Here is a 25,607-nt window from a genome sequence, read left to right as displayed (position 1 = left end):
ATGCCTTGTCACTCCCGAGCCCCTCTTTTATCGCCAGCGAGCAGCAGTGGCTGTGTTCCGGACGTGCTGACGCCTCCACACACTCACTCTGCTCTTCGACGGAAGCAGGTATGTGTTGCACCACACACGCAGACCCCACTTCGGGCCGCCATGCCATCCGAGTCGGGTCCCTGCATTCCGCCGCGCTGCCCCACCCCGGGTACGTCTGTGGTGCCGTTAGTCCCGCTTGCTCGGTCTCTGGGAGCCTGGTTAACGCTTCCCAGCCCGTCTCGCTGGCTCATCCGTACCATCAGACTCGGCTATGCGATTCAGTTCGCCCGGTGTCCCCCTGCTTTCAGGGGCATTCTGTTCACCCGTATTCTGTCCTGTAAGACAGTACTCCTGGTTGCATTGGCCTCTATCAAGAGGGTAGGGGACCTGCATGCATTTTCGGTCGACGAATCGTGCCTAGAATTCGGCCCGGATAACTCTCACGTCTCACGTCTGAGACCCCGGCCCGGATACGTGCCCAAGGTTCCTACCACTCCCTTCCGGGACCAGGTAGTGAACCTGCAAGCGCTGCCTTCGGAGGAGGCAGACCCAGTCCTGGCTTTTCTCTGTCCCGTTCGCGCTCTGCGTCTGTACGTGGACAGAACGCAAAGCCTCAGGACCTCAGATCAGCTCTTCGTCTGTTACGGAGGCCAGCAGAAAGGGAAGGCTTTCTCCAAGCAGAGGATGGCCCACTGGATAGTGGATGCCATCGCCTTGGCTTACGAAGCCCAAGGCGTGCCCTGCCCGCCTGGGTTGAAAGCCCACTCCACTAGGAGTGTCGCTTCTTCCTGCGCGCTGGCACACGGCACCTCGCTGACAGACATCTGTAGAGCTGCGGGCTGGGCGACACCTAACACGTTCGCTAGGTTTTATAGCTTACGTGTTGAGCCGGTTTCTTCCTGTGTGCCCGCTTCTACTAGCCGGTAACACCGAAGTTCCCGCTCTAGTGTTGGCTTGCTGCGCCACTCCCTTCCTAGGAACGGATACGTGCGCTTTTTACTCCAGTCGAGTTCCCCATTGGCGAACCCTGTGAGTTCCTCCGCACCCCTTCGGCAGTCGGACGTTGCGGAGCGTCCGACGCCAGGCCAAGTGCTCGTATGCTTGTGTAACTTGTGCTAGGCTGGGTTCCATATGTGCCGCCTGCGGCGATCCCATCAGGCTTGTGCACAATTCAGAATTGAATTGAGAATGACTCCTTAATTCCAATTCAATTCTTGAATTTGAATTGAATTTGAATTGATGTCAAAAACAGGATCTAGAATTACAATTTGAATTTGAATTAAAGGAAGCAGAATTGCAATTCAATAAAAATTCAAAGAAATTCATATACATATTTTAAGTGAAGTGTTTAACAATGAAGCTTTACGTCAGATATGATTGCATTATAAATGATATTAGTTTGAACTACTTGTACAGATTACATTAAAAGGATATGTTTTCCCCCAGCGATGAATGTTAAAAGCAATGTAAAAAAAAAAAAAAAACGAATTAAACAACATTGAGGGGGTAATTTATTTCAAGAATTTGATCAATATCTATTTTAGAACAAAATGTATTTTTGAGGAAATTTTTTTTGAGGAGTAAATAGTTACGTGAAATGAAATTTCTGTTAATAAATTACAAAATTAATGTAATTGTATTTTGTTGTATTACTGAGGTAAAATGTTTAATTCAATTAGTTACACTCTAAAAAGAGATGTGTTAAAAAACAACACACAGCATGTGTTGATGGTATTTTGACACATGTTGTGTATATTTTAAACACACAATGTGTGTTCAAGTGTAACTCTGGATAGAATAGCACTGGATGGAGGAGAGTTTGTGTTTATGAAAAAAAATTATAGGTATATTTTATATGGTATCCCATAAAATGCTCTAAAATAAATAAAGCAATACATTCAAATAAATAAATTAAATCTTAATTCATGAAAACTTAAAGATTAACGGGTGTTTTTTGGCAGCCAATCACATCATGCCTCTTTTTCAATGTCTTTTTCAAATGCTGCTTTCACGTGTTATTAATAACCAGATTAACTTTATTTCTGTCAGACTCTACAGAAGCTCTTATTGAGAATTAACAGGTTTTGGTGTTGACGATTCATTGAATGTTTCATTTAAAGTCACCAGAATCGTGATTAGTGTCAGCTTTATTTGGGCTCTTGACCTTTAACTCTTTAACATTCGTTTTCTGTGATTGCTGTAAATGTGTATTTATTTTAACACATTTGAAACAGCAGAAATAATCATGAGAAAAATATGTTTAGATGATAATATTATCACCATGGATATGTAGTGTTGTTAAGCTCAGCAAGAGTTCAATATTTATAAGATTAATGTAATATTTAAAAGATGACTTTTAAAAGGATTAGCATATTACAATTAGCTTAAAATTAGTTTTTAAATGTACAGTGCATACAGGACTTTACAGTCTAAGGTATCAAGCAGACATCAAGAATCAGCACATGAATCTCAACAATGGTGACAAACATAAAGCTTCATGCCGCAATGCATGCTGGGTGCCACCATAGTACAAATCTCATCCATGACTCCCAGCATGCATTGCGGCATGGAGCTTTTTGTTTATCACCATTGTTGAGATTCATACGCTGATTCTTGATGTCTGTATTTGTCTAGTTTCTGCTGCAGATTAAAATTTTTAGAAAACATTTTTTATTATGATGGATGGCATGATGTAGTGTCACAAGATTGTTATAACTAGCAAATAAATAAATTAAATGCACACCATCCATATACTCAAAGACTTGATCAGATCAGCACTTGTTGATTATGACATCATCAAGAAACATCTGATCATATTTTCTCTCACCATAACAAATGTAGGCCTATTTTATTAAAATACAGTTAAAGCAGCCAGAGAAAAACTAAAAGAAGAGTAAAGGGTCAAGAGCTCAAATAAAGGAGCCATTAATCACGATTCTGGTGACTTCAAATAAAACATTCAGTGAAACATCAACATCTAAACCTCAGTTAATTCTCAATAAGAGCTTGTCTATGTAGATTCATGATGTCTAAACCATCCAAATGTTCAAACAAACTCTTTATTAAATGTAACTGGACTCCATAAACACAAGTTAACAATACGTTTCAGTGTTCATCCAAACACTCAGTTGTAAAAACACAGGCACTCTGGCAAATACACACCGACTACAGTCACATGTGACACATATCTGACACAAGTTGTGTAACTATAACACATTAGTGTGTAAAAGGTTTCAACACACTCCCTGTGTTAAGAACAATAACACACTGGTTGAGTTAAAAGTAACACAAAATGTGTTGTGCTTAACTAGACACACAGGTGTGTTAAGATATAACACAGGTTGTGTTGTTTTTAACACATCCGTTTTAAGAGTGTACTAATCAACTTAAAACGAAATTGCTTTGCATTGATAAAGTTATCCAAATAAAGTAATCCAAACCACATTTATAATGGGTAACTAATAACAGTAATAAGCAAAAACATTTCCAAAATAACCTTCCTAACACTGAATGCATGTGAGACTCAACACATTCTTTCTGTTGTGTGACTGAGTGGAATTTCTTTGAATTGCCATGAATTTAATTCCACTTCCTGTCATTCCAATTCAAATTCAATTCAATGTCCTGTGGGGCGGAGTAAATTCAATTCAAATTCAAATTCATGAATTGAATGGAGGCCAATTCTCAAATTCTGAATTTTGCACAAGCCTGGATCCCATATGTGTATTCTTCCACGACCAGCTCCCTGCGGTGAGCCCGTGTCTTCCCTTGGCAGAGTCTGCTCTGCCGTCACTGTCGGTGTAGTCTCCCCCTTCGGCTGGAGCCACCCCAGTGACATTCCATATGTCGCACTGCCCCTTCGGCCAGTCCATATGTGTATTCTCCACATGTTACCTCCCTTCGGGCAGGATGTGGCTCCGCAGCGTTCTTTCCCCTGGAGAGGTACGCTTTCCCAGTGTTCTCCAAGAGTTCCGCTGTGTGGGGTATAATGGAACAGCAGTTGAACTCCCTCTACGCAGGTCTTCCGCCCCAACAGTTGGGGGTCTGAGAGTCTTGCGTAGGGCGCTGGATGTGGCAGCAACTGTGGCGTTTTCCAAGGGATCCCAATTACGTCGTCACGTCGACGTTACGTCGAACGTGAGCGACTGAAAGGGAACGTCTCGGTTACTGATGTAACCCTCGTTCCCTGAAGGAGGGAACGGGAGACGTAACGTCCCGTTGCCACTGTTGCTGACCATCGCTGCATGGCCGTCACAAATCTCGGCTCCTCAGCGAAAAACAATGTGTGCGTGCGCCCGCTTCCTGTTTATACCCGCGCGGCGGGGCGGGGGCGCGTGACGCGATTCACGCCCGCCAACGTTCATTGGCTCGTTCTGTAGACACTCGAAGTTAATAGGGCTCCCTGAAGTGATCCCAATTACGTCGTCACGTCGACGTTACGTCTCCCGTTCCCTCCTTCAGGGAACGAGGGTTACATCAGTAACCGAGACGTTTTTTAACACATCTCTTTTTAAAGTGTGGATCTCAAACTGTAGAATCTCAAGACTACAAAATGAGACATCAAGCATATAGTAAAAGATTTAGACTCTGAATGACATTGAATCAGGTCACTACATGCTGCTGATGTTGTCATCATCAAAACATATTGTGAGCAGGTCATGTTTTCTCTTGCAGTAACATATATGCTTTATAAACACAATGTTGGAACAGTCAGAGAAAAACTATCATAAAATAATGAAAAAAGGTCATAATCATAAAAAAAAGGTCAAGAGCTCAACTAAAGCAAACACTGACCAGCATAATGGTGATTTGAAATGAAAAATTCCATAAAACATTACTGTCTAAACTTCTGTTGAATCTCAAGTAGATGTATGACAGGAATAAAGTCAAACTGGTAATATTAAAGGGTTAGTTCACCCAAAAATGAAAATTATGTCATTAATGACTCACCCTCATGTCGTTCCAAGCCCGTAAGACCTCTGTTCATCTTCGGAACACAGTTTAAGATATTTTAGATTTAGTCCAAGAGCTTTCTGTCCCTCCATTGAAAATGTATGTACGGTATACTGTCCATGTCCAGAAAGGTAATATAGACATCATCAAAGTAGTCCATGTGACATCAGGGGGTTAGTTAGAATTTTTTGAAGCATCGAAAACACATTTTGGTCCAAAAATAACAAAAACTACGACTTTATTCAGCATTGTATTCTCTCGCGGGTCTGTTGTCAATCCGCGTTCACGACTCCACAGTGACGCTGCTGACGTAAGACGCTGCTGACGTGTTATCTGGTACACCCGAGCTTCTTTTACAGTCTGAGGGAGACGTGTCAGCAGTGTCTTACGTCAGCAGTGATAACTTGATAAATTCTGTGTTTCAGGGGTTTCTAGTGATGATTGGAGTGTGAGTTACAGTCCTTCACACATCTGTGCACTAAAGGACTCAACAGTGACAATGAGATGCACTTATAAATACCCTACTGGATATAAGATCATGAAAGCGTTCTGGACTAATACAAATAGTGAAGAGTCTCCAGATCTGTCTGAGGACCCTGAATACAGTCAGAGGCTTCAGTATCTGGGAGATAAACAGCAGAACTGCACCATCAGACTGAGTCATGTGACACTGAAGGATTCACACATGTACTATTTCAGAATCACAACTGATAAACCTGATGGAAGTTATACTGGTGATCCAGGAGTGTCTCTTAATGTCACAGGTGACTTTGATGAGGTTTATCTCTTCTTCTGTGCATTATGTTGAATAATAATCAGTGTATGACAGCAGCACTAGATATAATGTGTGTGTGTTGTGTTCAGATCTTCAGGTGGAGTCTCCTGAGAGAGTGACAGAGGGAGATTCAGTCACTCTGAGATGTAAAAGCAGCTGCGCTCTGACTGACAGAGCAACATTCATCTGGTTCAGAAACTCACAGCCATTAACTGAGAGAAGAGACAGAAACAATGAACTCCTGCTGCAGTCAGTCAGAAGAGAGGATTCAGGCAGATATAGCTGTGCTGTAGACGGACACACTCACATCTCTCCTGATGTTCAGCTCAATGTCACGTGTGAGTGACTTTTTCTCTTTAACCCTCATGTACTTTCGATTTCTAGTTACAGCCCGTATAGTTTGGTTCAAATTGACCATAATTGTATTCAATTCCCCAAAAATGACACTTTCTTACAATCAGGTACAAATAATGAACCTTTAATATCAATACTTTTCACACATTGCAAAGAATAAATATCTGCATTTATGATTTGTAAAAATGATTTAACCACTATTTTTAAGACTTTCCCTCCACGACACCTGTGCACAGCAAAAACTCCAGTGTTAAATTAACACTCCTGGGAGTGTATATGAGTCCACACTCAAGAGTGTAAAGTGTTAAAATATGAGTGTTAAATTAACACTCAAGAGTGTTAAAGTTAATGAGATAATTAAGTGATTCATTGAGTGATGATTGATCATTATTAAAGACACCTGATGTTAACAAGCAGAATCACTGAAGGAGAAAATCTCAAATTGTTAGACACCGTTACGGTGATGGGTGTTTGCTTTAGTTGGGCTCTTGACCCTTATATGTTTACTTTAGATATTGCTTGGCTGCTGTATCTGAGTAATAACTAACAGATGAACGAAGAAAAAAAGTGATCTGATGGTGTTGGTTATATTATGACAATCATCATTAGAACTTGATCACTGAACTCATTAAGATCCTTATTTCTGACTTAGATTTACGTTGTTGATTACAGAATAACTGTGAATCTGCATAAATATCCAGAATTTTAGATATAATATAAAGGATTTCTTAAAAGTTGTTTTGGAAAAAAAAAAAAAAAAACTTTCTTTCAGGCACACACAGACATCAATATTCAGTCTATGCATCTCAACAATGGTGACGAGTGTGAATGTGTTTCTAAATAAATTAATTTGAAATTCTTTTCATCAGAACAATGTTTTATGAAATATTTTTGGATTATATGAAAAATACTGAAAATCATATTCTGTAGAATCACAGAGGAACTAGGCCAGGGGTGTCCAAACTCAGTCCTGGAGGGCCACTGTCCTGCAGAGTTTAGCTCCAACCCCAATTAAACACACCTGAACCAGATAATCAGACCTTGATTATCTGGTTCAGGTGTGTTTAATTGGGGTTGGAGCTAAACTCTGCAGGACAGTGGCCCTTCAGGACTGAGTTTGGACAACCCTGAACTAGGCTATCTCAATAAGTTTCGTTTTTCAGATCACAACATGATTATGTCAAAACATAACCAACACTTTCAGATAACAGAGTGTTAGAGTGTTTAAGTTAATGAGATAATTAAGTGATTAATTTAGTGATGATTGAACATTATTGAAGACACCTGATGTTAACAAGCAGAATCACTGAAGGAGAAAATCTCAAATTGAAAGTTACCGTTATGACGATCAATGGTTGCTTTAGTTGGGCTCTTGACCCATATATTATTAACTTTAGATTTTGTTTGTCTGTTGTTTCTGAATTATAATCACCAGTTGAACAAAGAAAAAAATGATCTGATGGTGTTGGTTATATTATGACAATCATCATTTGAACTTGATCACTGAACTCATTAAAATCCTTCTTTCTGACTTTGATTTATGTTGTTGGTTACAGCATAGCTGTGAATCTGCATAAATGCCCAGAATTTTTCATATAGGCCTAATATAAAGGATTTCTTAAAAGTTGTTAAAAAAAAAAAATCATTCTTTTAGGCACACACAGATGTCAAGATTCAGTCTATGCATCTCAACAATGGTGAGGAGCAGAATATTCAATTAGGAAAAGTAAATTACATAGACAATTCAGATCATAATTTATTCATACCGCAATGCATGATGGGAGCCATTAATGAGTTGTGATTGGTGGCAGCCACTGCAACATGCTTTATTATTGTCACCACCATTGTTGAGATTCACAGGCTGATTATTGATGTCTGTGTTTCTAAATAAACTCATTTGAAAGTGGTTAGATCAGAACAACGTTTAATAAATATTTTGAATTATAAGTAAAGTACTGATAATCATAGGCTGAAGAATCACTAAACTGCAGATAACAAGTTAAACCAAACTATCTCAATAAGTTTCATTTTTCAGATCACAGCATGATTATGTTACAATAAAACATAACCATCACTATAAAATAAGACTTTAACTTTGTTCATTTTACTGTTATAAATCAATAACAGCAGACAAACAACAGTAAATATTAAAGTAAACATATAATGGTCAAGAGCCCAACTAAAGCAAACACCCATCACCTTAATGGTAACTTACAATTTGTGATTTTCTTCTTCAGTGATTCTGCTTGTTAACATCAGGTGTCTTCAATAATGCTCAATCATCACTAAATTAATCACTTAATTATCTCCTCAGCCCTAAATGCCGCTCCATCTGAAAGCAGGTGATGGAGATTTACTACTAATCAAGGAACCGGCTTTACTGAGGAGATGCGCATAACAATATCGCGATTTAAATCGCCCAGCCCTAACACAGCCTCAGATGAAATCAACTGAAGAGAAAAGAAGACATTAAATCTGTGAAGATCTCAGCAGAGGAGGATTAAACAACTCCACAAATAGCATTACCAGCTTCACTTATTACTAACCAGACTGACTTTATTTCTGTCAGAAGTCTACAGAAGTTTTTATTGAGAATTAACAGAGCTTTAACTCTAATGTGTTTCATTTGAAGTCACCATAACAGTGAATAGAGTTTCCATTAGTTGGGCTCTTAACTCGTATTATATCTTTTATCTTTTTTGGCTGCTGTGACAGTGTGTTTGTCAAACACATTTGCAGCAGCAAAGAAAGTTAAAGTGAAACGAGATCAGGTGATGATGGTTACCTGTTGATGGTTTTATAATCATCATGTAGTAACCTGTTTCACTGAGGTAATTTGAATCTAACAATTGTGTTGTACCAATAATATATTCTCATTACAAACCCTGTGTTACTGCAGCGTGAGGTCCAGCAATATTATAACAATCAATTAGAAGATTTTAACAAACATGAGCATGAAAAATTACTGTTCGATAACAAACACAGACATCAATAATCAACGTATGAATCTCAACAATGGTGACAATCTAAAGTACCTTGCTGCAATGCATGCTGGGTACCATCATTGTACAAAACTCCCAGCATGCATTGCAACATGAATAAATTATGCAGCTGAATTGTCCTATTATTTTAATTCTAAATATGTGCTTTTGTTTTTTGCTGTTGTTTTTTTTTTTTTTTTTGACATTTAGTAGCTTTTCAGTGATGTTATGAATTAATCTGTTTATCTAAAAAATATATATATATTGTCACCCTTGTTAAGATTCATGTGCTGATTTTTGATATATCTGTGTGTCACGGTGGATTCAATTTTCATGTTCATGTTCGTTAAAATCTTCTAACTGATTGTTATAATATTGTTGGACCTCATGCTGCAGTAACACAGGGTTTGTGATGAGAATATATTATTGGTACAACACAGTTGTTAGATTCAAATTATCTCAGTGAAGCAGTCTATTTCATGATGATTATAAAACCATCAACAGGTAACCATCATCACCTGATCTCGTTTCACTTTAGCTTTCTTTGCTGCTGCAAATGTGCTTGACAAACACACTGTCACAGCAGCCAAAAAAGACAAAAGATGTAATAAGAGTTAAGAGCCCAACTAATGGAAACACTAATCACTGTTATGGTGACTTCAAATGAAACACAGAGTTAAACACCTGTTAATTCTCAATAAAAAGTTCTGTAGACGTCTGACAGAAATAAAGTCAGTCTGGTTAGTAATAAGTGAAGCTGGTAATGCTGTTTGTGGAGTTGTTTAATGAAGTTGGAGCCTGACATCAAATGTTTAGACGTCAACCTAATTTTCATTTTCAACTAAAATGTTCAAATCCAATAACATTTATAGCTGGGGTGACCTCATATTGTGGCCATAAAATGAGCACACAGCGAGTGCGCTGTGAGGTTACACTTTTAGCTCACTGTGAACTCACATTGTGGTCATATGGAGAGATCACTGTGAGATCAACGTGTTGACTGGGTTAGGTGGCAAAAATCAACTTTTTTTCATTGAATTATTTATTCAAGAAGACTCGAGAGATTCGTTCAAAAACGTTGAATCATTCATTAATCAAACACGTATTTATGAGACACTGAATTAATTAGTGTTTGAATTAATTATATAAAAAATAGACTATTAGACTAAACATGTTATTCTGAGTAGTTGTCTGATGTATGTAATCGTGATCTCCATTTTAAACAAAACAAAAATGATTTTAAGCCACACAGATTCCTGAATTAGGGACCGTTCACATATCACGTCTAAAAATGCATGGAAAAGCACGGCCGCGCCGCTTTCTCCTTCTTTCCACAAGCGATTGCGCTCCCGTGGCGTATGCAATCATGAACTGCGCTCTCCATGATGACGACGAGACAAGGACGTATCAGCAAATGATTAATTGATTTATAGCCCTTGCATTAGCTTTACTACACAGCAAAATCCCCAGTGTTAAATCAACACTGCTCAGAGCACATATGGTCCCACTCTACATGGTGTTAAAGTAACACTGAAGCAGTGTTAAAGTTAATGAGACAATTAAGTGATCATTTGAGTGATGATTGAGCATTAGTGATGAACACCTGTTGTTGTTGTTAACAAGCAGAATCACTGAAGGAAAGAGAAGCACAAGAACTACAACTGACTTCAGCCACAGCCTTAAATTAAATCAGATGAAGATAAAAATGCATTAAATCTGTGAAGATCTCAGCAGAGGAGGATTAAACAACTCCACAAACAGAATTACTAGCCTCACTTATTACTAACCAGACTGACTTTATTTCTGTCATATGTCTATGAACCGAGGGTTAGATGTTGATGTTTTAAAATGTTTGGTCACCATTATGGTGATCAGTGCTTCCTTTAGTTGGTCAGTTTGACTTGGCAATTCGAGTGCAATTTTGCTCTTTGTAACAGTGTTTACCAAAGCACATAATTTGTTACAAAGGAAGCCAAACACAAAGGCGTTCAGGTGTTATAGATTGCATTATCATAACGTAGAATGATTCACTAATCATATCCCTGACCAAAAGTTAGGACCAATAACTTTCACCTTTATTAACCCCTTGCCTAGCAGGGATCACTGGTGATCCCAAATTTTTGTTGTTCAAAATTCATTACTCGTCAAATCATCACACTCTTACTTGATCTGGACAAACTCAGCATCATAAGGAAGGTTTAAGACTCCAGCTTCGATATTTGAACACTGTTTATGATTTAAGTGGTTTGCAGTGACATTAATTTCTTAATTTATGCCAGGAGTGCAAAATAATTCATCTGTAACGATCGTTATTTTGAATAGAAATTATCACTCACAAAACATTCATTCTCGTCTTCTCCGGTTTATTTGTGGTCAAATACATATAATAAACAGCATCCGCCAGGCAGAGGTGGAGATTCCAGGGGTCAGAAAGTAAAAGTCCTGCCATATATTTATTCCACCCATGAACTCACACAGCAAACACTCCAGTGTTAAATGAACTCTCCTGTGAGTTTATTTGGCTCCAGACTCAAGAGTGTTAAAGTTAATGAGCTAATTAAGTGATTGATTGAGTGATGATTGACCATTATTGAAGACACTGATGTTAACAAGCAGAATCACTGAAGGAGAAAAATCACAATTTTAGACACCGTTATGGAGATTAGTGTTCGATTTAGTTGGGCAGTTGACCTTCAAATGATTATCTTTAGATTTTGTTTGGCTGTTGATCTGAGTTATTACAGCCAGATGAACAAAAAGAAAAGTTGATCAGGTGGTGTTGGTTATATGTAAACATAATCATAATTTGATCTGAATCACTGAACTCAATTAGAGTCTAATCTCTGACTTAAATGTATATTGGTCATTACAACATCACAGTAATTCTACAGATTAAGTTCCAGATTTTTCAATATAATTCAAATTATTTCTTAAAAGTTGTTCTGATAAAGAAAAAGAAAATCTTTCTTTAAGGCACACACAGACATCAAGATTCAGTGTATGAATCTCAACAATGGTGACAAAAAGAATATTCAATTAGGAAAACAAGACAATTCAGATCATAATTTATTCATACCGCAATGCATGATGGGAGCCATGGATGAGTTTTGATTGGTGGCACCCAGAATGCACTGCAACATGCTTTATTATTGTCACCATTGTTGAGAATCACAGGCTGATTCTTGGTGTTAGTGTGTCCAAATAATATAATTTTTCAAAGTCTTTTGATCAGAACAACTTTCAAGAAATCTTTCTGATTACATTGAAAATGATTAACATGACATAATATTAGAATCACAGGCAGCTATAATCAACAAGGTAAACTTAACTCTCTAAATGAGTTTTGTGATTCAGGTCAAATTATGATTATGTCAAAACATAACCAACACCACCTGATCAACGTTTCTCTTTGTTCATCTGAGAGTTATAACCCAAATACAACAGCCAAACAAAATCTAAAGTTATTAGTTTAAGGGTCAAGAGCCCAACTAAAGCAAACACTGATCACCATAATGGCAACTTAAAAAAGAGATTTTCTCCTTCAGTGATTCTGCTTGTTAACATCAGGTGTTTTCAATAATGCTCAATCATCACTCAATCAATCACTTAATTAGCTCATTAACTTTAACACTCTTGAGTCTGGAGCCAAATAAACTCACAGGAGAGTTAATTTAACACTGGAGTTTTTGCTGTGTTTAGAATTTCACTAATGAAGTAAATAATGAATTGATAAATTAGGAAGCAGCAAGGCAATTCATAATCAATTGCATGAATTTACCAAAGCATTGGCAATTTGTTCAAAAGTAGTTATGAGAATTTCAGTAGTGATCTGAGAAATGTACCAAAGCACCTGTGATAAAAAATTAAGGATTCAGGAATGTTATACAAAATGTAACAGTGAGTCCTGCTGCGTGTGAATTTGACAAGATCAAATTCACCATGGATGTCCTTTTTACATTTTTTTTTATGTTTATTTTTTTTATCAATGAGCAGAAACACTTTGATAGGAGGATAGAAAAACAGTTAAAGAAGAGTGGCAAGCCATAGGGGAGTCATCTACTGGAGTCATCATAATTCATAAATAGTGTTGATAAATAATGTTTTTGTGAACAACAATATTGTCTCTTTCTTCTAAATGGCCCTTGGAATTTTAGAAAAGGGATAAATTGTGTTTGTCTTCATAAAATGCTGTAGGACACTGTTTTGTAGCTGTATGATGACCAATAGTGAATAGTACAGCATATATAATCGAGGATCTATATGATTACACGGTGCTGTATGTCTAATGGGCTAAATATGGTTAATATCTAAATGTAACTTTATATAAATTCACAACAACATATTTCACTCAGTCTCCAAAAACATACAGTGAATATTCTATATTCAATATTCAATGAACTATTCTACAGGTCATATATAACTATTCTACAGTAGGTCATATATCATTACTTGTCATCTGATCCAACTATGAGTATTATACATTTTTTAATTCACAAAAACAAACAGTCATCTGTAGGCTGTTTGTGAAGAGAGTGAAGAGAGTGAAGCCCAACTGAATATCTACAGATATTTTAATCCATAGTGCAGATCTACACTGTAACATTTATATTTAAATGAACAAAAAACACAAAATTGGGCAAAGTCTATGAACGGGACGGTTATTAATGTCTAAGTTTTGAGCGTCGATTTAATGGTGTTATTTCGCAGTATATCCCCCTACTGGACGCATCTGGAACAGCAGGGGCGTAAAACTGCCTGGGGCGTAGATCTACCGGCTCCAGGTCTGCAGCCTCCCCATATAGTCAAATTATGATTATGTCAAAACATAACCAACACCACCTGATCAACGTTTCTCTTTGTTCATCTGAGAGTTATAACCCAGATACAACAGCCAAACAAAATCTAAAGTTATTAGTTTAAGGGTCAAGAGCCCAACTAAAGCAAACACTGATCACCATAATGGCAACTTAAAAAAGAGATTTTCTCCTTCAGTAATTCTGCTTGTTAACATCAGGTGTCTTCAATAATGCTCAATCATCACTCAAACAATCACTAAATTATCTCATTAACTTTAACACTCTTGAGTCTTGAGCCAAATAAACTCACAGGAGAGTTCATTTAACACTGGAGTGTTTGCTGTGTGAGTTCATGGGTGGAATAAATATATGGCAGGACTTTTACTTTCTGACCCCTGGACTCTCCACCTCTGCCGCCAGGGTTATTGGTCCAATAGTGCGCATATTTGGAGAAAAATGATTAATTATCACATGTTAGTAAAATATTTTGATCATACAGAATAAAAATTCTATTCATTTTCCACTGAATTATGCGATCTTCTCTGAAACAATCAGTTAACTGAACAGTAACTGTATTCACTGAAATCTTTTAACTTCAATTCGCATTGAATTGAAGTTAAAAGATTTCAGTGAATACAGTTACTGTTCAGTTAACTGATTGTTTCAGAGAAGATCGCATAATTCAGTGGAAAATGAATAGAATTTTTATTCTGTATGATCAAAATATTTTGCACGTATCACTTTTCACACATCACATGAGAAAACTTGTGCCCCTTCACAAATCACCATTTGAAAACAAAATATATCATTCATCAATGACAATAAAAAAATAAATAAAAAAAAAACAACAAATCAATCCGTGTACACTAAGATCCGAGTGCAATGCAATTGACTCAGTTCAGTTTGTGTGAATGTAATTGACTCAGTTCAATTTGTATGAATGTAATTGACTCAGTTCAGTTCATGTGAATGTGACCCAGTTCGCGTGGAAGTGGAAGTGACTCAGTTCGCGTGAAAGTGGAAGTGACTCAGTTCGGTTCGTTTGCATGTGAATGCCTACTACAAATCTTTGCAGGAATGAACGATGAACAAATCTTTTTTTTCTTCCTCGTGAAGGCAGAGTCCCAGATGACGCAATTCCTCCACAGTGGAATCCAGCGCGGTTCTCCCTCGCTGCGCGAATCCAACACGATCACGGAGCGTTGAAACAGTCCAAACTAATGCAATAAAACAGTTCAGACATCCATTTAGGAAAATATTGACAACGATGGTTGGAATAAAAAAAATATTTTGTTCTGTTTTTCTGAATTAACGACTTAATTATCTCAGAATTGAGATTATCTCAGAATGAGATAATTTTTCATTTAAAAAAAATTTGCTCTGTTTTTCTGAATTAATGACTTAATTATCTAAGAATTCTGAGATAATTAAGTCGTTAATTCAGAAAAACAGAACAAAATATTTTTTTTATGAAAAATGATCTCATAATTCTGAGATAATTAAGTCATTAATTCAGAAAAACAGAGCAAATATTTTTATTTCAAGAAAAAATGATCTCAGAATTCTGAGATAATTAAGTCATTAATTCAGAAAAACAGAGCAAAAACTTTTTATTCATGAACAATGATCTCGTAATTCTGAGATAATTAACTCATTAATTAAGAAAAACAGAGCAAAAAAAATTTATTCATGAAAAATTATCTCGTAATTCTGAGATAATTAACTCATTAATTCAGAAAAACAGAGTAGATTTTTTTCCTCAAGTGAATGCAATACGCTTCCGTAAAATGTATTTGTTTATAGTCTGACATATATTAGAAACTATGTGTCTGTCATGGATTTGCACTGAATTGATTCTCAAAAATACGGAACAAAGTGCGTTCCGTATCAGTTCAATACGGAACAAGACTTTTATGTGTCAAATACGGGACGATTCCGTATTATATGGAACGGTTGGCAACCCTACACACATGTGGCTCACATCTCTCTCTTCAATGAGCTGGCGCGTATGTGACGTCAGCACCCATCACAAAATGCATTTAACAGTCATAACTTTTCAACTCAAAACACTATTCCCATTACACAAATGTGCAAACAAGTTTTAACAAGTATACTTCTACAGCATAAACATTTTACATGTGTTCTATGGCACACTTTATACTCGATTACGAACAGCATTAACCATCCACATTTTCTTATATGAACAAACACCAAATTAAACATTATTTATGAAAATATGAAACAATTGTGACTTACCTAATGCAATAAAACAGTTCAGACATCCATCGACACAATTCTTTATTACTTTCGTCAATCAGCGAAAACAAAAATAATAAATAAAATAAAATAATAAAAAATTATGTCTGAACATTTCATGCATTAGGCAAGGAAAAATATAAAATCAAAATAAACAAAAAAAAATCATACATGAAAAATACATCAAAACACAGCCTCAATTAATTGGGTGGGTTACACGTTCATGACGTCATGTGCGTTTAGGGATGGGACGATTACCGGTTTCACCACGATAAAATGTTCTGACGGTTAGTATTATCGTTAAAAATTGAATTATCATTAAAACCGTGTTTGATTATCGTAATTTTAATAACTGTAAATCCTGTCCAGCCAGCAACAGGCTGACCCAGGCGCAGCGCGCAATGTTGTTGTTTTTTTATTCAAGAAGGAATGGCGGAAGGCAGATTCATATTTTAAATCTTACATGATCACAAAAATATTATCAAACTCAGTAAACAATAAATCAACTCTGATTTCATTTTCAATACAATCGAAAACGGAGACGCAAGACGGCAAGTTGTATTTAAATGAAATGAGAGAGCGCATGAGCGTCCGTTGTGATACATGTGCGCTGTGTTATAATGCGTTGTTATTGACGACAGTCATTTTAAGGATGGAAATGGCACAGAATATAATCTTGCTTAAAAAACGCATAGAGATATTTTCAAATATAAAACTTGTTGAAATGTTTTCAGTGTGTGCATCAGTTATTTTTGAACACTTTCATCTTGTTTTAACAAAACCGTGATAATACTGATAATCACGATAATTTTAGTCACTATTATTGTGATATGAAATTTTCATACCGTCCCATCCCTAGGTGCGTTCAAGTCAAGTTCCTCCGGACCATGGGTTTTTATGAAGGTTGCTGAGGCCATATCCTATGATCCTATGGTGCGTTCAAGTCCTCCTGGGAAGTTCGTATTTACAAAGTCGGAAGTCGTGTTTAAGACGTCATGTGCGTTCAAGTCACTTTCGTCAGAGTATGATGCCGGTTAGGGCTGGGCGATTTAAATCGCGATATTGTTATGCGCATCTCGTTAGTAAAACCAGTTCCTTGATTAGTAGTAAATCGCCATCACCGGCTTTCAGATGGAGCGGCATTTACTACAAAGAACCGTAGTTAACTGACAAGCTGAGCCATATCGCATTAATATCGGGGACGTATCGCCAGCGATAATTAATGCGATATGGCTCAGCTTGTCAGTTAACTACGGCTCTTTGTACACAGAAAAAACTCCAGTGTTAAATTAACACTCCTGGGAGTGTATGAGTCCACACTCAAGATTGTTTAAGTTAATGAGATAATTAAGTGATTAATTTTGTGATGATTGAGCATTATTGAAGACACCTGATGTTAACAAGCAGAATCACTGAAGGAGAAAATCACAAATTGTAAGTTACCGTTATGACGATCAATGGTTGCTTTAGTTGGGCTCTTGACCCTTATATTATTAACTTTAGATTTTGTTTGTCTGTTGTTTCTGAATTATAATCACTAGTTGAACAAAGAAAAAAGTGCTCTGATGGTGTTGGTTATGTCATGACAATCATCATTTGAACTTGATCACTGAACTCATTAAAATCCTTCTTTCTGACTTCGATTTATGTTGTTGGTTAGTGAATCTGCATAAATGCCCAGAATTTTTCATATAATATAAAGGATTGCTTAAACGTTGTTTAAAAAAAAAAAAAGCATTCTTTTAGGCACACACAGATGTCAAGATTCAGTATATGCATCTCAACAATGGTGAGGAGCAGAATATTCAATTAGAAAAAAGTAAATTACATAGACAATTCAGATCATAATTTATTCATACGGCAATGCATGATGGGAGCCATTAATGAGTTGTGATTGGTGGCAGCCACTGCAACATGCTTTATTATTGTCACCATTGTTGAGATTCACAGGCTGATTATTGATGTCTGTGTTTCTAAAAAAAATCATTTGAAAGTGTTTTGATCAGAACAATGTTTATTAAATATTTTGAATTATAAGTAAGGTACTGATAATCATAGGCTGAAGAATCACTAAACTGCAGCTAACAAGTTAAACCAAACTATCTCAATAAGTTTCATTTTTCAGATCACAGCATGATTATGTTAAAACATAACCAACACTATAAGATAACATTTTACTTTGATCATTTAACTGTTATAAACCAATAACAGCAGACAAACAACAGTAAATATTAAAGTAAACATATAATGGTCTAGATCAGGGGTGCGCATAACAATATCGCGATTTAAATCGCCCAGCCCTAACTTTCTCTTAACTAATTACACAAGAATACAGCAAGGTTCATTCGGGATACGAAAATACGATCTTTACGAGATGACTTGAACACACAACAACGAGTAGACACGCTTTCCCAGTGTTATCCAATATCCTCACTGTGTGAGAACAAGTAGGAACAGCAGTGATTGACTTCTCTGTGTAAAGCCCTCTCCTTCTCCAAGGGTGCGGGGGATCAGGCGGTTTACACGAGGCGCTGGAACACAGTAGCCTGGCAAGCCAGACGTACATCAAGATGTTTAGTCTGGCAACTCACCATAGACACGGTCAATCTGATGGGCGGGATAAACGGCTGTCTTTCAAATTCCCTCTGCACACAATAGGACAGCGCTACAACCAATCAGAGCGTTTTCCCAACAGCGGAGCTTAGTTGATAGATTCAACTTTTAAACCTGGCCGACAAAACTACGAACACATCTTCCTTTTTTTAAGAATGACTTAAGTGCCGTTCTTTGTTCTTTTCTCAAAGAAAAACTTAACTCCAACTCATCCAGAGTTGCGGCCAAAGCCGATTCGAAAGACCGTTGTTCTCCATCCGCAGCAGCCATTCTTTGTTTTCAAGTGGCAGGTAACCGTCGCAACTCTGTCGTCATATGTTAAGCCCGCCCCCGCCTACTCTATACACGACGTGATTGGCCTGACCCAATTTAGGTTTTTGCAGCAAAAAGGTCTATTGAGAGTGTCTAGACCCACCCTGGCTGCAAAATAATTTTGCTGCCGCTAGGGTGCGTCTAGATTTCTAGGCTAGGAACACAGTGTTTGTGGTGTTTTTCTTAGGGATCCCAATTCATCAATCACTGACGTAACTCATAGTGATGACTGAATGGGAACGTCTAGGTTACTAATGTAACTCCTGTTCCCTGAAGGAGGGAAGGGAGAAGTTACGTCCCTTTGCCACAATCCCTGTGTTCACGCTGAGCAACGAGCACCACTACAGGGGGTGGAACTGAGACATGAGGAAAGGAAACGAGGAAACACAAATAAGAAATGAGAAGCGCCCTATTTGTATATTGGAATATTCTTGATCACTGGATCAAGAATCATTCTTGATCACTTTAAAGCATCAACAGCTGCGATCAAGGGATCTGCCCTTATGCTGTTAAAGTTTGGTTATTTAAGAAATTCATACATAATAAAGATAAAGTGATATGCCCTGTTGATATATGTTTGATATATAATTAATTCAAACAGCAAAGGTTATGGAGAGAATTGAGATGTCCTTCAAGATGCTGAGTTTGATCAGTTTCTGGGTCACAGGCTGGAGGACGGAGGAGCAAGGAAACGAGGAAACGAGGAAGCATCAATTTGAGTATTGAGAAGCACCCATAAACTTTCCCTCGATTCCTCCATCTTCATTTTATTTCCTTGCAACCTTCTCTCACATCCTACAGGGGAATGTGTTTTAGCCTTAAACAGTGAAAAATTAAACTGGGATGTTTGCTGAAATTGTCCAATAATAACCAACTGCAGCCTTTCCTAGAACATGTTCCAGCAGCCGTCTCTGATAAATACTTTCATCAATAATTAGTTGCACATTTTTTTATTTTATTTTTATGATCCTTGTAACAATTATGTTTGGTGATTCTTATTAGACCCATCCAGGAACGTCTCAGTGTCCATCAGTACATCTGGTGTAATAGGGGAGGGAGATTCAGTGACTCTGAACTGCATCAGTGACTCAAACCCTCCTGCAGAAATCAGCTGGATTAAAGGAGGAACGATTGTAGGATCTGGAAGAATCTTTACCATCTCAAATATCAGCTCTGATGACAGTGGAGAATACAAGTGCAAGTCCATCAACAAACATGGAGAGAAATACTCTGATGCTGTGACTTTAAACGTCATGTGTGAGTTAATGATGGTTTAGTAACTGTGATCAACAAATTAGTGGATTAACAAATGCAAAACATGAGTGTAGAGTTTATTTTGTCCTTTTCAGACTCACCCAGGAACGTCTCAGTGTCCATCAGTCCATCTGGTGTAATAGTGGAGGGAGATTCAGTGACTCTGAACTGCATCAGTGACTCAAACCCTCCTGCAGAAATCAGCTGGATTAAAGGAAAAAGGAAGATTTTCCAATCTGGTGAAACCTACAGCATCACTAAAATTAAGTCTGAGGCCAGCGGAGACTATCGTTGCTCTGCTATAAATAAACATGGATCTCAGACTTCTGCTGCTGTGAATGTGAATATCATGTGTAAGTCTGCCTTTATTTTTCTAATCAGTTATTTGTGCAATAATTTCTCATTGCATGTCATTTTACACTTTTTGTCTTTACAGATCCTCCCAGGAGCGTCTCAGTGTTCATAAGTGGATCTGGTGAAATAGTGGAGGGAGATTCAGTGACTCTGAACTGCATCAGTGACTCAAACCCTCCTGCTCTGAACATGTGGTTTAAAGGAGGAACGATTTTAGGATCTGGAAGAATCTTCAGCATCTCAAATATCAGCTCTGATGACAGTGGAGAATACAAGTGCAAGTCCATCAATAAACATGGAGAGAAATACTCTGATGCTGTGACTTTACACGTCATGTGTGAGTTAATGATGGTTCAGTAACTGTGATCAACAAATAAGTGGATTAACAAATTCAAAACATGAGTATAGAGTTTATTTTGTCCTTTTCAGACTCACCCAGGAACGTCTCAGTGTCCATCAGTCCATCTGGTGTAATAATGGAGGGAGATTCAGTGACTCTGAACTGCATCAGTGACTCAAACCCTCCTGCAGAAATCAGCTGGTTTAAAGGACAAAGGAAAATGTTGCAATCTGGTGAAACCTACAGTATCACTAATATTAAGTCTGAAGCCAGCGGAGGCTATCATTGCTCTGCTAGAAATAAACATGGATCTCAGACTTCTGCTGTGAATGTGAATATCATGTGTAAGTCTTCCTTTATTTTTTAATCAGTTCTTTGTGCAATAATTTCTCACTACATTTCATTTTACACTTTTTGTCTTTACAGATCCTCCCAGGAGCGTCTCAGTGTTGACAAGTGGATCTGGTGAAATAGTGGAGGGAGATTCAGTGACTCTGAACTGCATCAGTGACTCAAACCCTCCTGCTCTGAACTTCAGCTGGTTTAAAGGAGGAACGATTGTAGGATCTGGAATAATCTACAGCATCTCAAATATCAGCTCTGATGACAGTGGAGAATACAAGTGCAAGTCCATCAATAAACATGGAGAGAAATACTCTGATGCTGTGACTTTACACGTCATGTGTGAGTTAATGATGGTTCAGTAACTGTGATCAACAAATAAGTGGATTAACAAATTCAAAACATGAGTATAGAGTTTATTTTGTCCTTTTCAGACTCACCCAGGAACGTCTCAGTGTCCATCAGTAGATCTGGTGTAATAATGGAGGGAGATTCAGTGACTCTGAACTGCATCAGTGACTCAAACCCTCCTGCAGAAATCAGCTGGTTTAAAGGAAAAAGGAAAATGTTGCAATCTGGTGAAACCTACAGCATCACTAATATTAAGTCTGAAGCCAGCGGAGGCTATCATTGCTCTGCTAGAAATAAACATGGATCTCAGACTTCTGCTGTGAATGTGAATATCATGTGTAAGTCTGCCTTTATTTTTTAATCAGTTCTTTGTGCAATAATTTCTCACTACATTTCATTTTACACTTTTTGTCTTTACAGATCCTCCCAGGAGCGTCTCAGTGTTGACAAGTGGATCTGGTGAAATAGTGGAGGGAGATTCAGTGACTCTGAACTGCATCAGTGACTCAAACCCTCCTGCAGAAATCAGCTGGTTTAAAGGAGGAACGATTGTAGGATCTGAAAGAATCTACAGCATCTCAAAGATCAGCTCTGATGACAGTGGAGAATACAAGTGCAAGTCCATCAATGAACATGGATGGAAATATTCTGATGCTGTGACTTTAAACATCATGAGTGAGTTAAAGGGATAGTTCACCCAAAAATGAAAATTATGTCATAAATTACTCACCCACGTGTCGTTTCAAACCTGTAAGACCTTCGTTCATCTTTGGAACACAAATGAAGATATTTTGTGATGAAATCGAATGGCACGGGTGCGGCTCCGTTGACAGCTATTTAATTAACACTTTTGAGGCCCAGAAAGGCACTAAATACATCGGTAGAATGGTCCTTGTGACTAAAGTGGTTCAACCTTAATTTTATAAAGCGACGAGAATACTTTTTGTGTTCCAAAAAAAATACAAAAATTAATTACTTTATTCAACAATTTCGTCTTATCTCAAATGTTAAAGTGTTTACTTAAAATATTAGTGTTAAATGGACACTGAAGAGTGTTAAAGGTCCATGTACTTTTTGATCTTTTCATTTCCTGTTTGGAATGGAATAACAAGAAATGAAAACCAGCTTGTTTATTTGTTCTCTTACGAGAGGTTTTCTCGAGATATGAAGCCCAAAAATTATCCTTAATTTTGTATTTATTGTCAACGCGTTGCAGCAGCTAGCAGACCTAGAGCGGGCTAGCTAGCGTGCTCATTGGCTGCTCTGCGGCAACTGCAGCAGCCTACCAATGAGCCCTGAGTGACGTCACGCCCAATGGGTGGTTTAGCGTATAAAAGGACGGGCTCGGGAGCTTCTTACCTGATTTTCATCTCTTCAGCGAAGCTCTCCGCATAGCTAGATCTTTGGGAAGAAGCCGCCGCCGTTGAATCAAGCGACAGAGCAAGCCTAGGACAGCGCCTGAAGAAGCCGGACTATTATCGCTGCCGACATATCCTTTTTCTTGCCTATGTGTGTTCGCCGCTGCAACACACACTCTTTTCCTAAAAGAGCTCGCACCTCCTGTGGCTCTTGCAGAGCCCCGCTCAGTGACGGAGACCGCCACGTGATCTGCGCTCTCTGCCTGGGCCGAGACCACGCAGCTTTCGCTCTTCGGGCGGCTGCGTCCACTGCGATGACATGACGATGTCGACCCTGTGGGCTCGACTTGACATGTTCAATGCTGAAACTGCACCTCCACCTGCCTCTGCTGGACCGCGCAGGAAGAAGCGTCGCTCCCAGAGGCCATCGGAGCCTATCGTGGATTACAAGCGCTTGCCGGATCTCTCCCCTCGCTATCCCGCCTCGCTCACGGCTGGCCAGCGCCCGGCTTCCACCACCGTGCTCGACGAGTTCGACGGGGACAATGCAGCATATGAGCCTGTTATAATACATGCATATCTGCTCACGTGAACCGAAACCTTATTGTCATGGCTTGTCACAATATTGTACCCTTGGCATAGGGTACATATTTGTACCCTTGTGATTTGTACCTTAAGAGACCAGTCTTGTACCTGTGGTGACAATTTTGTACCTTTATTTAACAGTACAAAAATGGACCCTTCAAAAATGGTACAAAATTGGCTTTGACAGGGTACAATCGTTGACTATAATGATATGTATATATTACACACACGCTGAATTAAAATCAGGGTTTGTTAAATCCTTTTCATTTTCACATTTTCCAACATTTCATTTTAAACTCAATGTCTATCTGTGACATATAAATTATTATCATCTGAGTAAGTGTCATTTGCCTGAAAGTCCATTTTATCTACTTTCATCTCGACGACGGTTACTTCTATGTCTGCTTCTGATATTTTCTGAAGGACCTCCTCGGTTGAACCGTGAGTAACCGTGCTATGACTTCTTCTCCACCGATGGCCAAAAGAAAGAAAGACCACGAACTGGACGTTCTTTTAAATTGAGATTCAAGCAGCCAATCAGGGCTGGCTCTACATACACTCTCAGAAAATCAGAGGTGGAGAGTCCAGGGGTCAGAAAGTAAAAGTCCTGCCATATGTTTATTCCACCCATGAACTCACACAGCAAAAACTCCAGTGCTAAATGAACTCTCCTGGGAGTTTATTTGGCTCCAGACTCAAGAGTGTTTAAGTTAATGAGAAAATGTAGTGATTGATTGAGTGATGATTGAGCATTATTGAAGACACCTGATGTTAACAAGCAGAATCTTGTACCTTAACCTTTAAAAGAAACGGTATATATATCAACCTTTTAATGCTTGGGGACATATATGTACCTTTTTGACCCTAAAAAAGGTACATATATGTACCTTGGGGGACAGAAATGGACTCCCACTGTATCCCTATTTCTGAGAGTGCAGATAAAAAAATTATGGTGCTGTCGTCTTGAGCTCGCGGTGAGCTTTCTTACGTACAGAAAGCGAACCCGCCCCTCGCGCCCTCCCGTTCAAATGGCGGGGCTCGAGTACTATGAGCTTTTAACACAGAGCTCGCGGCCAGCTTTCTTACGTACAGTACATATATAAAGCGTTTTAAACACATGAGCCCATGCCGGCCCTGCCGCGTGACTCACGTGACGCTCTCTTATCTGCTCACGCTAACGAAAAGCTTTTGTCATTTCCCCCGTGGCGAAATCTAAGGCTTTCGCGCCAGAGACCCGTGTTTAAATCCCGGCTCTGACGGCAGATATAAATTATACTGTGCTCTTCTCTGGGCTCGCACCCCCCCCCCGTTCAAAGGCGGGGCTCGAGTACTATGAGCTTTTAAACACAGCTCGCTGCCAGCTTTCTTACGTACAGAAAGTGACGCACCCCTCGCGCCCTCCCGTTCATTGGCAGGGCTCGAGTATATAAAGCGTTTTTAAACACATGAGCCCGTGCCGGCCCTGCCGCATGACTCACGTGACGCTCTCTTATCTGCTCATGCTAACGAAAAGCTTTTGTCATTTCCCCACTGTGGCGAATGATGGCCCGCCTGTTGACGTCACCTGGCCGCTTCATTCCGGACGGGCAGCCTTGTTCCCCTGAAAACTTTTCAGAGAATGTTAGGTGGCATGGCCTCAGCTGCAGCAGTGATTCAGCTGGGTTTGCTACGTATGCGCCCGCTACAACGCTGGCTGAATGCACGAGTACCACATCGAGCTTGGGCTTCCGGCGGTCTGCATATCAGGGAGACTCAGAGCTGCGTTTCAGCTCTGGAGCCTTGGATAGCGGCCGAATGGTACCAGTCAGGAGTGACGATGGGAGCTATCTCATACCGGAAGGTTATCTCGAAAGACGCCACCAACCGAATAATAATAACAACAATAATAATTCATTACATTTATATAGCGCTTTTCTCGGCACTCAAAGCGCTTTACATTGAAGGGGGGATCTC

At 38.7% G+C, this 25,607-nt stretch overlaps 1 protein-coding gene across 1 annotated transcript; it reads left to right on the top strand.

The window, feature by feature from the left end:
• LOC311286512 (B-cell receptor CD22-like) lies at nt 1-23,392 on the top strand (the record flags this gene model as incomplete). Its single annotated transcript, XM_084402724.1, has 9 exons — nt 1-367; nt 5,409-5,747; nt 20,175-20,327; nt 20,761-20,799; nt 20,881-21,015; nt 21,108-21,362; nt 21,445-21,702; nt 22,132-22,324; nt 23,287-23,392. 9 exons carry the CDS (start codon nt 1-3, stop codon nt 23,390-23,392), a joined length of 1,845 nt encoding a protein of 614 aa, XP_084258850.1.
• Between the last annotated feature and the right edge of the window lie 2,215 nt (nt 23,393-25,607).

The sequence above is a fragment of the Rutilus rutilus genome (assembly GCF_951802725.1).
Source record: "Rutilus rutilus genome assembly, chromosome: 2".
NCBI classification, from domain to species: Eukaryota; Metazoa; Chordata; class Actinopteri; order Cypriniformes; family Leuciscidae; genus Rutilus; species Rutilus rutilus.
The sequence above is the reverse complement of the archived record's forward strand: the minus strand, read 5'-3'. Positions and strand labels throughout refer to the sequence as shown.